The sequence below is a fragment of the Lolium rigidum genome, chromosome 6 (assembly GCF_022539505.1).
Source record: "Lolium rigidum isolate FL_2022 chromosome 6, APGP_CSIRO_Lrig_0.1, whole genome shotgun sequence".
Taxonomy (NCBI): Eukaryota; Viridiplantae; Streptophyta; class Magnoliopsida; order Poales; family Poaceae; genus Lolium; species Lolium rigidum.
In genome coordinates this window covers 217,482,357-217,497,052 of record NC_061513.1, presented here as the reverse complement: position 1 = coordinate 217,497,052, position 14,696 = coordinate 217,482,357, and the positions used below count along the sequence as shown (strand labels likewise).

Below are 14,696 nucleotides of genomic sequence, written 5' to 3'. Positions count from 1 at the left end.
CTGCCACCGTGTGTACCTCCTTCCTTGCTGCTGCTACGACATTGCTTTGGGGAGGGCCCTGCCTACCGCTCCGGCATGTGACAGTGGTGGAGGGCGCTTCCAACTTCGTGCTTGGGTTGCCTTGGAGAGGACGATTCCTGGTGGGTGGAGATTCAAAATGGAGCAAGCCTCCCGAGCACATGCTCCTGCGTGAAAGCCTGAAAACTTTAATATCGTATATTTTTCATATCTTATGTTCATAAATTAATATTTAGATAAATTATGTATTTTGCAACATGTGTGTTGAAAAACAAATTGGAGCTCAAAAAATCGTGTCTTACAAGATTGTTCTTGTTTTTCTTGCCCGTGAAAAACTTCTTTCTGTATAAACTTTTGCAAATATGTAAAAGACACACACATGTACAATGCCAAAATAGATCAGATTTCCTTCGATTTTGTAAACATTTGATACGAAGTTATTGTTCATCCACGAGCATACGCGTCGACGAGCCAAGACAGGTTCTCCTTGTTTCTAAGGAGGTTTCATGCAAACCTGTTTCATTGTTTGGAGATTAGTGCATTCGACGGGTTTGCAGAATTGAGGTGGTCTGTAAAATAATTATATAACGATTTGCTACTCAATAAAAATGAATATATCACGGAACCACTTGTGTTTTGACGTGTCCAGATGGCGGCGACTGCCTTCGCAAGCGCGGCGGCGCGTCTCCTCCCACTCAGTGTACAATCTCTTCTCGTGGTGAGTTACGATCGACCGAGGATGACACGCGGGACCCTCTTGTTCCGGAGCCCACAAGCCAGCAAGACGAGCTCACTCTCTTGTCAGACAGTCGGTCCCACACTGGGGAAGGCAAAGAGGGGGTATTTGCTCGGAAGCTGCCAATAAATTAGCAGGCAGGGGGGTTGTAATGTGGGGGACCGTGGGGGTTTTTGCACTGAGGTGTGTGAGAGAAGCTTGCTAGCCAGAGACGAGGGTTTTCATCTCCCGCTCCAGGAGGAGACAGAGGAAGCGGCCGGGTGATCTTCTCCTCCAGATTCCTGATCGCACTGCGAAGATCCACGCCGACCAGGTGACGACCTAGCTCGATCGATCCCCTCCCTGCATTTTTCTTCTTGGATTTCTACTGTATCTCTTCTTTGTGCTTCCGAGCTAGCAGTAGTTTCCGAAGTTGTTTATCTGTGCATTTCTCTTCGTTTTTCTCCGATCGAGGACAGATCTGTAGCACGGTAGTCGCTAGATCGGCGGTTTTGAGGTTTTAGCCGGCACGAGTTCTCCTTCCCGACGAGTCTGTCTCTCAAAGTTAGGATTCACGCATCAAAGGGTCTGCTGCTCTAACGTTTGATTCTTGGATTCGTATGCACGAGGGTTTCCACTGTTCAAATTACTTTGCTGTGTTCTTCTGTGTAGATGGAGTCTCAAAGTGGCAAGGGAGATCCCAGCAAGTCACCGGTGTCTGCCGGTGGTAAGGGCGATCCCAGCAAGTCACCGGCGTCTGACGGTGGCAAGGGCGATCCCAGCAAGTCAACAATATTTGACGGTGGCAAGGGTGGTTCCAGCATGACGGCCAAGACTCAGAGGCTTCCCATCAAAAGGCCACCCCAGCATGCCAGAAAAGGGAGGCCCGTAATGCTACTCACGAACCATTTCAAAGTCTCTCTCACCAGAACAGATCAGATACTCTATCACTATGATGTACCCACGGCAACCCCATATCTCATCCTATGGTTTACTTTTGATGGCGACTTTTTCACAATTTGTTTTGAATTTTCCGTCATGTTGAGCACAGGTGACTCTGAAGTATGAGGACGGCAAACTAGCTCTCGGAGAAGGCATGGGCAGAAAGGTGATGAAGCGGCTGTTCGAGACCTATGCCTCACATCTCGCGCACAAAGTATTCGCTTATGATGGCGAGAAGGGTCTCTTCACCGTTGGGCCTCTCCCATTTAAGAACAATGAGTTCGACGTAGTTCTGTGCGACGCTTCATCGGGAAAGTATGAAGTTGATCTGTTCGAATCCATTGAGCTAATCGATCTATTGCTGTTTTTGGGACTTGTCTTGATGATAAACCTGCAGGACTGGAACGAGCCGGAGCCCCGGAGGAGATGGCAGTCCAGGACCAAGTGACAAGAAGAGAATGAAACGAGCAGTGTATGCGAAAAGATTCAAGGTGGAGATAGCCATAGCCTCCACCTCTGCGGCAAGGATTCCGATGAGTGCCATTGCCCAGGTCCTGCGTGGTGGTCAGGAATCTGAGAACTCGCAGGAAGCTATTCGGGTTCTCGACATCATACTGAGGCAGCATTCCGCAAGACAGTATGTTGTTTAACTTTTCGAACAACCTCCCGATCTTTTACCAAATGTTGCTAAGCATTTGATGACACTTGTCCCTAGGTTTTTATAACCAGCCTTTTCATGTTCATGTAGTCAGTTTCAATGTTGTTCTTGTCCTGTACAGGGGTTGTCTCTTAGTCAAACAGTCTTTTTTCCGTTGCGAATTCGGTTCCATAGACTTGGGTGGCGGCGTGCTCGGTTGTCGGGGTTTCCATTCTAGCTTTCGACCCACTCAAAATGGGCTTTCACTCAACGTTGGTACGTTTATAACATAGAATCCAATTTGCATGAGCTTATTGGTAAATTAGTTTGTTACAAGATTGACGGTGAATACTTGCATGCATTATTGATCGTTCATTTGTGCAGATTTATCCACCACAATGGTAGTGAAACCTGGCCCTGTGATTGATTTCCTGCTCTTCAACCAGAATATCAAGGACCCTTACAGAATTGACTGGGTCAAAGTAAGTTAAAATCTAGTGACTTCAAACATTTTTAGACTCTCTGTGTGTTTTAACTTTGGGCATAATATTAGGCAAAGCGTGCACTGAACAAATTAAGGATCAGTACCGTTCACACAAAAATGGAATTGAAGATTGTCGGATTGTCCGAGAAAAATTGCAATGAGCAGACGTAAGACATTACTCTTGAATCGTGATATGTGAGTTTAGGCCTACAGGGTATATTCATCTCAAGTGATCTTTTTTCAATGAAATTTCACTTGATTTAGGTTCCCACTGAAGCGAGATGGCAACGGTACTGTGGATATAACTGTCTATGATTACTTCATGGACCGTTGGTCTATGAGGCTGGAAAAGTCGGCTCACTTGCGCTGTCTAAATGTTGGGAAGCCAGATCGACCAACATACCTCCCGCTGGAGGTCTGTGTGTGTATTCTTGTAGTAAATCATTTTTATGCTTAAATTCTGTGTTCTTGGTGCTCATTTCATATTTTCAACCAGGTTTGCCAGCTGGTGCCATTGCAGAGGTACAAGAAGTCTCTGTCCACGATGCAAAGGTCAAAACTCGTCGAGGGATCCAGGCAGAAGCCGCTTGACAGGAAGTTGAGCTTGTCTCGTGTAAGTTCTAAATTCTCTGATACCATGAATCCAAACTGCAGTAGATATGCTCACAAGGTCTGAAAAATATCGAAAAGACTAAAAGCCTAATTTTTTGTTTACCATCCATGCTAGGCGTTGCGTGACAACAACTATGATTCTGAGCCAATGCTGAGGGAATGTGGCATTTCGATAGCTCGAGAGCTTATGCAGGTTGAGGGTAGAGTTCTTCAGGCACCACAGGTCTGTAGAGTCTTCACCGAATGTTTTTTATTGCATGCTGTGCAGGCCCTTTCTTGCTATACGTCTAACTGAATCTCTTAATGTGCAGTTAAGCGCTGCACGTGATAGAGAACTTTATACACCTAATGGGAGGTGGAACTTCAATAAGGACGTGAGCGACTGAGCATACCTCTTGATTGCACTATACACAATTTACTGTAAACTTTTTTGTCGCGTCAGTTGCGAATGACATTCCTGATTCTATTCTTCAGAGGTTCATTCAGCCCATTAAAGTGAAGACCTGGGGAGCTGTTAATTTTTCTGCAAGATGCAATGTTAGGGATCTTGTCAAGCGCCTTAGCCAAGCTGGTATCATGAAGGGAATTGTAAGTTCATCACTTCACCTAATATTGAATTTTTCTTTGAGGGAATCATGGTATCACTCAACCAGTTTGATTTGCAGAAAATGGAAGATTGTGCTGCTGATGTAATTGAAGAGATGCATCAAATGAAATGGGAAACTCCGGCAAAAAGGGTGGATGATGTGTTTCAGCAAATAAAATCAAGTTTCAAACAACAGAAACCAGGGTTTCTCCTGTGTGTTCTTCCAGAGAAAAACTCTGATATCTATGGTTTGTTTTTCTACCTCAAGACTTGCAAACAAGATTTCTTATGCCTCTTTCTAGCATCCATACCTTTCTTGTTTTATCAGGACTTTGGAAGCGCAAATGCCTTGCAGAACATGGTATTGTTACCCAATGCGTGGTTCCTCCTGCCAACATCAAAGATCAGTACCTCACCAATGTGTTGCTAAAGATAAATGCCAAGGTTTGCGTCATGATCTGCATTGCCATCCTCAATGTACCATATAACTTGGATTTATTAGCTGACAACCTGAACTCTTCGTTGTTTTTGTTTGTTTTGCCTATCAGCTTGGCGGGTTGAATTCATTGCTGAAAAATGAAACAACACGTGCCATTCCTCTTGTGTTGAAAGCTCAAACAATCATCTTTGGTATGGATGTATCACATGGTTCACCGGGATCTAACGTACCATCGGTTGCTGCAGTAAGTAAATAGTTTTGCTCATGTTTCCATATTATGAGTGTCAGCTGATGGTCCTAGACAGATTTTGAAAACGACAATTTTCTGATGCACCCGGATGTTTTTGGTTGTTACCTAGGTGGTTAGTTCATTGGGGTGGCCACTCATCTCAAAATACAGAGCTTCTGTACGCACTCAGGCACCCAGGAAGGAAAGTATTGATAACTTGTTTAAGCAAGTTGGAGATGACGATCAGGGCCTCATTAAGTGAGATGCTTCTGTTTGGCTTTGAGACAACTTTCACATTTTAATAACAGTGCTTCCTAATCATATGCCTTTCATTTGTTGCTTACTGGAATTGTAATGTTTCAGGGAATCACTGATTGACTTCCTCAATAACAGCAAAGGCCAGACACCAGAACAAATTATCATTTTCAGGTTAGTTCCTCCTGAGATTAATGTGTGCAAATGCTAGTGGACTTTGCTCCTAAGCACCATATTTTTCTGTACAAATAAGTGAATTAATTTTTTGTTGCCCCTCAGCATACTCACACCCTTTATTTATCAGTGCTAAGATTGCAGACTTACTCTAATACCCAACAACCACTCTAATTTACTTAGCTGCCCTGATTGCGAAAAATCCCTTGGGCTTCCCAGCTCCATGCTCCCTTTGTTTACAAAATTCGAAAATCATATTTGTAGGTTTCAAAAAATTCTGAAAAACAATTCTAGATGTATTCAATGATGTATCCTACAAGCATGAAAAATTGCAACACTAAATTCTATAAACTCTAAGCTACACAAAAATGACAAATCTGATAAATTTTGGAGTTTTGAAAATAAGCATTGTTCACTATATTCAGATCCATACATTCTCCATTTTTTGTGTAGCTGGAAATACAAAGTATTTCAACTTGAGTTTTTGGACTCCTGCAGAATACAGCATTGGGTACATCCATATTTTTTTTACAATTTTTTGAACTCATAAAAATGATTTTCAATTTTTTAAGATAAAGAGGGCACTGGAGATCAGGAGCCAGAATTCCCTACTCCTCTGATTGTGTCTAATTAATTATCTTGTCTTGATTTTAGGGATGGTGTTAGCGAGTGCCAGTTTAATATGGTTCTGACTGATGAGCTAACTAAGATCACTGAGGTAAACATAAAGGATATGCGATTTCTCTTGAGCCAGTTCTGGCTAGTAACATCTTTCTAATTGTTGCAGGCATGCAAGTTTTTTGGTAGCAAGCATTTTGGTGGCAAATGGTTCCCCAAGTTTACGGTAATAATTGCGCAGAAGAATCATCACACTAGATTTTTCCTGCCCAATGAACGTAATCGTAACGAAGTGAATAATGTCCAACCTGGTAACCTACATGTTTCATATTTTGTTTCATCCTACTTTTTTACAATCCTATGAATCAAGCGAGCTCATTTCTTCTGCTTTTGCACAAATATTCCTTGTATCTTGTGCCTGTGTAGGCACTGTTGTAGATAAGGGAATCTGCCATCCCAGGAACTATGATTTCTACATGTGTGCTCATGCTGGCATGATTGTATGTTCTCTCTACATTTCGTTTTGATTGTAATGCACTTTATTTGAATTTAAGCCATGTGACTTGAGCGTTCCAGGGGACTACAAGGCCAACCCACTACCATGTGCTCCATGATGATATAGGGTTCTCTCCAGATGACCTGCAGGAGCTCGTGCACAACCTCTCCTACGTGTATGTGCACTGAAGCAGTTACAAAAGATTCAGTTGTACGTTGCCTCCGTTGATCATCGCCGCCTCCGTTCTGACATTTCAATGCTTGCGTTTCAGGTATCAGAGGAGCACCACAGCCATCTCAGTAGGTAAGCAAGATTTGCCACTACCTGATTTCGCAAGATATGACAGCAGGGTGTTGTTGATCACCTGATTTTCCCTCTCAGTTGCCCCCATCTACTACGCACACCTTGCAGCGGCGCAGGTGGCGAAGTTCACCAGGCTGGATGACATGTCAGAGACATCGTCGAGCCATGCTACCCAGGCTGAACCTGCCCCGGTGCCAGAGCTGCCTCGTCTGCATCCCGACGTAGCATCATCAATGTTCTTCTGCTAAGGACAAGAAGATAGCTCATCATTGGAAGTTACTGAAACTTTTGAATCAAATGCTATTTAAAATCGGTGTGGTGTTCATGCCTAAGAACTGAACTATGATTTTGGACTTGGCTGCTCGTATCAAACGAACAGCCTTTTGTTGCTATCATGGTACTTCTAGCTGAGATCATCGCCAATAATAAGTTGGACTTTCCATATCTAAACTTTTGTTTGTCTTAAGTTTATAAATGTTTCAGTCAAAGGCTGTGCAATGGCTCCTGTTCGGTATCATCAGAATATGATTGAATCTTGTGCATATTTCTATGTGCCAACATATTCTGATTGTCAGTTTATAAATGTTGCCAGCAATTTGTCAAACGATAAAGGTTCAGTGTAAACAAGATATGTACCACGTCCAACCAGAAACACAAGGAATGTTTGAATTTTCAGAGAATTACAGCTCTCAATCCACAAATTTGACAATAATTTTTTGCTTGTAATATGCCACAGTATAAGAATATATATAAAGAATCCTATATAACTAAGAAGATCATCTCCACTAAGGATATTTTTCTCAACATGCAAGCTATCCAGTATCTACGTCATTGAGCATCACTCACCAACCATAGCATGCGAAGTCATGTAAGCCTCCTACATAATCCGCTGCATTTTTTAACAACAGATCCTACAAAGGCCTCCCTTTATTTCTTCGCGTAGTGCTTTGATTGCAAACCATATATCTTCCCAGTTACTTTTTCTACCGATTCTGTTTCCGTTCAGTCTTCCCTGTTTCCATCCCTTCGGCTGCAAACGTCGACGTTGTCTCTTCCTATCTCTATGCTCATCTTTGAAGACCAGAGTGCTACCGTCGTCCAACGGTTTCTGCAGCACCTGATGCTCCAGGAAATAGCTTAATAGGAGTCTTCCACGAGCCTCAGATTCCCCTGTCGTTTGCTCCCTTGTGGTATGGTTTTGTTTTGTTTAGTATCTTCTGCCAACCAGCTTTGTACATGATCACTGTGGTCCTTCAGGGATCAAGGGCACTAATCTACACACAGAAGCCTTATGTTATATTTGTTGCCACTATATCTATGTATTTCACAAATTTTAGTTTTTTCATATCTAAGAGCTTTATTTCATGGCGATATGTCTTAAACAAATTTAATTTAGTTTTTTACAACTTCTCGCACAAGAAAGTTTATTCCCATTTTTCTTAGCTACTATCACCGTAGACTATATGTGTGGAAGTGGTCGACATGTGTGAAGGCCTAAAGTGTGCATTCCAGAGTTCAATGCCATACAAAATAAATTCCTGCAGAGTCTTCACAAGATTTAACTTTCAGTAAACATGTATGATAAGCACCATGCAAGAGAGTGTCGGGATGATCCCATGTTTTTATGTTTCTCTTATCGCCCTTTGTTACTCTCGATCGAAGCTTGATATATAACTGAGATAGTTTGTACCCAACTGCGCTTGCAGTTATTCACTTTGACTAGAATATAACAAATAATGCTCATGAATGTAGACTAAAGAACTTTGCAGCTTTGCATAACAGAGTTTCAAAACGTCAACTAACTAAGAATTGAATGCATCTTGAGGTCCGTCTCATATAATATTTTTCTTTACGTGAAAATGTGAAATAGTTGTCTCAATTATTTTGTATCCATAAATTCCCGCTGCAACGCACGGGGAGTCATCTGGTATTAATTAGTGTGCACAATCAATACTTGATGATCAAAGCTTATAACATTGACTATAAAAATAGTTATGCACAGTATAATTATGCACAAAGTATTGGGCTCGGGCACACAACAAATATCTTATATGATTATATTTTTACTTTGCTTCAACTAACAAATCCAAATATTTGTAGGAAATATAAGTAAAATATAATGGTTAACCAATTGTTTATTATTACTTCTCATACAAACCATTCAAATCATGATCCATAAGAATGTAATTAAGATAACAGCAAAGATAGCAGCAGGAGTAAACAACATTTGGACCCTATCTAGTCATATAAGATTCAAGTTTGAGTGAGTACAAGAAAGGTTACACTGAGTTCCTAAAAACGAAAGAAAGGCTACACTGATATCCAACACCATAATGAGCTCTTTGAGGCAGAATCATCTCTCAGATAGAGGTGTGATTCATATCTTTGCTATAAAATTGACTTCAATCTTCATGTCAAAATCACTTTGGCGATGTATGATCTACCAATATTTATTCAGTGTTCAAACTTACTTGAAATGCTGAGAGTCATCAAGCTCAAGACCATCCATCAGCACATCATACTTGTATACCATATGAGAATGTAGGCAGTCAAGAGCAGCCAACACATTGTTTACTTGGTGGTTCTTTGATCTGCTTTCTGCAGTGAAAGTATAAACCTTACTACCAATTTCTATCCCGCTGCAACCGGTGTTCGTCTTCAGTTCTTTCTCCTTCATCATCTTCCTCACTCTGGCCACATCACTCCAGCAATCAATGCTGGCGTATAAATTTGCTAGCTGTATATGAGTTGCAGCACAACCTGGCTCCAGCTTAAGGCAGTGTTCCGCAGCATGGATGCCAATCGGAATGTTTCCATGCATCCTACAGGCAGCCAGCAGAGAACCCCATATGACTGCATTGGGGGACATGGACATTGCCTGGATCAAATTCCATGCTTCATCAAGCAATCCTGCCCGGTCGAGGAGGTCTACCATACACGAGTAGTGATCTAGCTCAGGTTTTATTCCAAGTTGGATCATCTCCTTGAAACAGAGCCGGCTTTCTTCTACAAGGCATGCATGCCGGCACGATGAGAGGATGCCAAGGAAAGAGATTACATCTGGCACTATGTGCTCCGCCTCCATATCTTTTAGCAAGCTTAGGCAACGCTCAGCAAGGCCATACTGTGAATATCCAAAGATCATGGAATTCCAAGAAACCAGGTCCTTGCCAGCAATCCTCTGAAATATGGATTGGGCCTCATCTATACTCCCACACTTTGCATACATTGATATGAGTGCATTCGAGACATGCACACACAAATCAAAACCCATTCTCAGTTCTAAACCATGAACACTTCTACCAAGTGCCAGAAGTGCGTGGTTAGTGCACACACTGAAGATAGTGGCAAATGTGATGTCATTAGGCCTGCATGCTGACTGCATCATCAACTGAAATACCTGGAGGCATGGCTCGATCTGATTATCCTGGGCATAACCAGAAATGAGTGCTGTCCACGACACAGTATTTTTAACTGGCATGTTCCGAAAAATCTGATAAGCATTCTCCAATTGACAACACCTTGCATATAAGCTGATCAGAGTGGTACCAGAAAAGACAGACAAGTCACAGCCAACTTTCATCAGTAGGGCATGGAGCTGAGCACCTCTCCTAATGGATTGCTTAACAGCACAAAAACTCACGGGAGACGTTAAAACAGATACATCCACACTTATTCCTCTGCTATGCAACTCCACAAGTAGCATAAACTTGTTTCCCTTTGCGTGTTTGTTCATGAAAGGACACGTGGAGACATCGTGGGAATCAATGGTATTGGGTAAAATTTGCGCTGGACTACTGCTTGAGTTAACAAATTGTATTTTTCCACTCTTCATACCATGATTTTCTGATTGAACTCCCAAGATGTCATGCATACAGTCGCTGATAATGCGGTGATGGGACGGACCTTCCTCTTTGCCATCATATCCCTTCCCTGGCACGAGATGCAAAACTCTCAGTGCATCGCAGGTGTCGTGACCCCCTTGCTTTTTTGATCTCTTGCGTGGTAAGTGCGTGCCGAAATTTTCCATACATAGATGGACCAATGAAAATGATGGTGTTGCCGAAACGGTACCAGAGGAGATGGCTGTGTTTGTGCATGACTGAAGCTGTCCATGGGTAAACCCACCGGCAGACGGCAGAAGTCGTGTGAGGCCTGCCTTTGAAAATGCCTAGCAGCATGAACAGCTAAATCCACACCTGGGGATGGGAAACACATGTCTTGAGTTAGTTACATTTATTATGATGGAAGATTTACCCATTGGTCCCAGCTATATGCAAATTATATGCAGTCTGTGTGTGCATTACTGACCCTGCAGCGTCTCCTCCAGCATGTTTGCATACGACCATCAATTTCAGCGGATTCCGATTGCAGGCCAAGCTTGGATGTGAATGATTTAACTGTGCCCGCAGCAATAGAGAAGGCATAGTTTAGTAATGCTACTGTGAAAGACCATTTTGTATCTACTGTAATGATCAACAGGAAGCAGACTAACATTCAGTTTAGTAATGATCAACAGGAACCAGACTAACATTCAGACCTCTTGCCATTTCTTCTTTCAAAGAAGTAAAATACAGTGGATCCATTCGCTCAAACATACAACCGAAGTGAAGCCTGAATGAATCGCCCACGGCTCGCCCCGCCCCGCTGGACGCTGCGTCTGCGCCCAGCACTCCAGTCTCCTCCGAACGGCGAGGTAGGATTAGGTCTGCGCAGTGGAAGACGGCGTCGCGGTCTTCGGGTTGCGGATGACGGGGTGCCCGGACGCGTCGCGGTCGCCTGGTGTCCAGTGGCGGTGCGCGCCGGCGCCAGAGCCGCTCCGGTTTTGCTGCTCGTGGTAGGGTTCAGAGCAGAGGAGGGCGCGCTCTGTTGCCGGGCTGCGCTGCTGCCTTGGGTTTCGTTGGTTGTTGGGTCTTGAGTCAGTCCTACTGATTTCGTGGCATAGCTACTGATTTAGGCCGATTGCTCTTATTAACTTTATTTTCAAAAAATTATCGCAAAAGGTTATGCCATCTAGTAGCAACGATTGCCCATATAACTGTCCAGTGGCGGAGCTACACAAAAATTTATGGGCGGGCCAAGCTAAAAAAAAAAGCAAAAAAATATATTCTTTATCATACCACTTCACCTAAACATTAAATTACTCAAATCTTTTGTTTTCGTTGGTTACTGATCAGCAGATTATTGGTAAAACAAGCATCCTCCGTCTTATTATGTAACCTTATTTTGAAGATCTTTGATTGATTGATTGATTGTTAACGTTTAAAATATTGTATCGAGTGAACCGTTGGTAGGTGAGAGAGAGCGAGCGGCTCGGAGAATAACCTGGCGTTGGCGGCGGAGGCTGAGATGCCGGGCACGGTGAGTGCCAGAAGGGTGCAGGATAGGCTGGTGTGGCAATAGCCGCCAGTCTCCAAGAAGAAAGCGTGGAGGCGACGTAAGGCAGAGCAGAGGGCGGCAGCCCTGGCGTGGCAGCCGGTGCCGCTGGAGTGGAAAGGTCGTTGCTTAAATGTACGAGGGGGGGGGGGGCACCGCAAGGTCGACTCCACTTTTGAGACGGTGTGCGTCCGTTGTGGCCTCGAAGGCCATGGCTCTGGTGGATGCATCAGGCCGAGGAGCCCAGAGTCGAAGGAGGAGCTGAGGAGGCTAGCGCTGGTCAAGTTTGCGCGGCGCGGTGACGTTCCTTCGTGTGGTGTGGCGAGCGGGCAGTTCAGGTCCGTCCCAGGTGTGGAGGCTAGGCAGCCGGCGCTTTTGCCTGAGGGTGACCACGCTGCGCTTCCCAGGTGCGGGGAGGACACGCATCGACCTATGATTGGTAGGGTATCACGGATGCAGCCGCTGGACCAGGCGCGCGTCGCGGTGCCGCTCTGCGTGGTGCAACGCTCGCCGGAGATCGACGAGTTGGAGCGGAAGCTCCGGTTCGCCATGGTGGTGCACATCAGTGGGGCTAGCCAGCTAGGCCACGGGTCACCTGCGCACACGTCCATGAGGCGCTTGTGCGTCGACGCGGGCTGCCTGCGGATGGGTTCTCCGTCCATCTGCACCGGCCGAAGGATTTCCTCGTGGTACTTGCCTCGGCGGAGGGTAGGAATCAGGTGGAAGAGCGGCCTTTCCTGGAGCATGGAGGTTTCTCACTGCACTTCAGGCAGTGGAACAGGCAAGCGCATGCGTCGTTGGAGGTGTGGAAGACGAAGGTGCATCTGGTCATCGAGGGTTGCCGTCGCATGCGTGGGAGAGGGAGGTTGTGGATGGGCTACTCGGTACGTGAAAGTACGAGATGTCGCCTAGAGGGGGTGAATAGGCGTTTTAAAAACTCTTACGGATTTGGCTTGTAAGAATGGGGAATTAAACTAATGTTTATTTTACAAGCACAAAGCCTAAAAATGATAGGCTCAACTAAGTGCAACAACAACAACTAGAGCTAAGCAAGATAGGCACAATATATATATGAACAACAAGTGATAGTGTAACACCCCAAATTTCAAAACAAAGAGAAAATAAATTTCCTTTTCCAAAAATGAGAACCAACAAAAACTTTTCTTAAATAGAGTGCTATGCTTAGTGCTCATACCTAATACTTGTGTTCTTGCCATGATGAGTGTTATTATGTTTAGGTGATAAACCCTAAAACCCTAAAGTGATCAAGTGAAGATCACAAACCGAATAAAATTAAAAGAGAAAGAAATCAAATAAGAAAAACCCTAAACCCTAACCTCCTCAAAAATCCTTTGGATCTATTTTGAGGAACCAAAATAAAAGAAAAAGACATATGTGGGCCTATAGCCCTAATATGGAGGTTTTGAACTCTATTTTTCTTACTTTGCTAAAATGGTGGTGAACCCTTGCAAAACTTACTAAACCCTAAAACCTCATCCCTCTTGTCTCCAGTCTTTGAAAAATAAAATAAAAAGAAAAGATCTTATTTAAGAAAAAGGCATATGCAAGCCTATGGCTACTTTTTGAAAATGATGAGCTTTGCCTTGTCTACCTTGAGTAGATGAATTTAAATACCTCAACACACTCAACAAAGCACTTACCAACCAATTCAAGTAAGAAACAAAATAAAATCAAACATATGCATAGAGGCATATGTGGCACTTAGCCAAATTATCAAATCTGGACCTAACCACTTCCATTGCCTCAAAATGGTTTGAACCTTTCACCCAACTCAATCTAACACCAAATAAACCTCACTCTTGTCAAAATAAAGCAAAGAAAAATAAAAGAATAAAAGTTAGAAAATCACAAAACCCTCACATATGGTTTATGCCATTTTTATAAATTCTTATCCTAGGCCATTTTGGTATTCACCATTAGTTGAATAATGTTACTAAACACTTATTACCACTTTTGGAATCAAAGGAACACAAATCAAATGGTTTTCAAATGCAATTTTGGCTCACATATGATATTGGTCAAAACTGCCATTTGTAGTCTGATCACTGCTTTGAGCCCCTGCATTTCAAAATTTTCAAACTAAACCTGGCTAACTCTTTGCACCTCATCCAATACAACATCAAGGTGAACACTTTTTGTAAAGATCACCATGCCAAATTCTTTCTAGATCAATAGCTATGCTCATCCAAAGTTGCAACATTTTAACAAGGGTAACAATCTCACACTTGTCAATTGTTGCAATTCTTTGAATTCAACAATTCCACCACCACAACTCATCTTCTCTGATCATGTCTAACTCAATCAAACACACTCTTTTCAAATCGGGCAACCATTTGAATTGAAACAAATTTGGGCCAAATTCACAATTTCCAATTATGGCACTATGTGACACTATTTGAAATAGTGACTCTACCCAACCCTAACCTGCCCTAACTACCCTATCTGGTCCCCTTGCCCCCTCTCTGCCTCACCACGCACAGGAACCCTAAGGAGACAAGCACTAGCATGCTTGTGCATGGCCATGCCGAGCACCCCCTCTCCTCCTTCCTCCATTCATCTGGCCCTGGCATCCCTGAGCACCACCTCACCCCTCTACAACGCCTAGCACCGGCCACGTCGACGGAGATGTCGTGAACTCGCCGGAAAACGCGCGCCCAGAACCTCCCTGGATGCCGCTCGCGTCGCGCGTAGACATGCCGTGGGTGTCACTGGCCGCGCGCCGCCCCGCCAGCACGCGCTCGCCCTGGCCCCTCCCTCGACGGGTTGAGCATCGCAGCGCCACCTCACACGC

The 14,696-nt window shown here is 43.8% G+C and overlaps 1 protein-coding gene and 1 pseudogene across 1 annotated transcript; one reads left to right on the top strand and one right to left on the bottom strand.

Moving 5' to 3' along the window:
* Nucleotides 1-1,405: 1,405 nt before the first annotated feature.
* On the top strand, nucleotides 1,406-6,756 carry LOC124665019 (protein argonaute 4A-like). Its single transcript, XM_047202418.1, has 22 exons — nucleotides 1,406-1,690; nucleotides 1,785-1,990; nucleotides 2,073-2,226; nucleotides 2,263-2,312; nucleotides 2,455-2,588; nucleotides 2,697-2,794; nucleotides 2,866-2,963; nucleotides 3,061-3,211; nucleotides 3,293-3,409; nucleotides 3,524-3,631; nucleotides 3,720-3,782; nucleotides 3,883-3,996; nucleotides 4,074-4,242; nucleotides 4,323-4,438; nucleotides 4,543-4,677; nucleotides 4,793-4,920; nucleotides 5,026-5,091; nucleotides 5,746-5,809; nucleotides 5,879-6,020; nucleotides 6,278-6,380; nucleotides 6,477-6,508; nucleotides 6,587-6,756. Exons 1-22 carry the CDS (start codon nucleotides 1,406-1,408, stop codon nucleotides 6,754-6,756), a joined length of 2,703 nt encoding a protein of 900 aa, XP_047058374.1.
* Nucleotides 6,757-8,975: 2,219 nt separating this feature from the next.
* On the bottom strand, nucleotides 8,976-11,058 carry LOC124665020 (annotated as a pseudogene).
* Nucleotides 11,059-14,696: the final 3,638 nt, after the last annotated feature.

What these genes read in the sequence shown, in the direction of transcription:
- LOC124665019 (XM_047202418.1), top strand. Translation starts at nt 1,406, where the DNA reads ATGGAGTCTCAAAGTGGCAAGGGAGATCCCAGCAAGTCACCGGTGTCT. An exon ending in ACGTACCATCGGTTGCTGCA is followed by an intron (nt 4,678 to 4,792) that starts GTAAGTAAATAG and finishes GTTGTTACCTAG; the next exon opens with GTGGTTAGTTCATTGGGGTG. An exon ending in GAACAAATTATCATTTTCAG is followed by an intron (nt 5,092 to 5,745) that starts GTTAGTTCCTCC and finishes TCTTGATTTTAG; the next exon opens with GGATGGTGTTAGCGAGTGCC.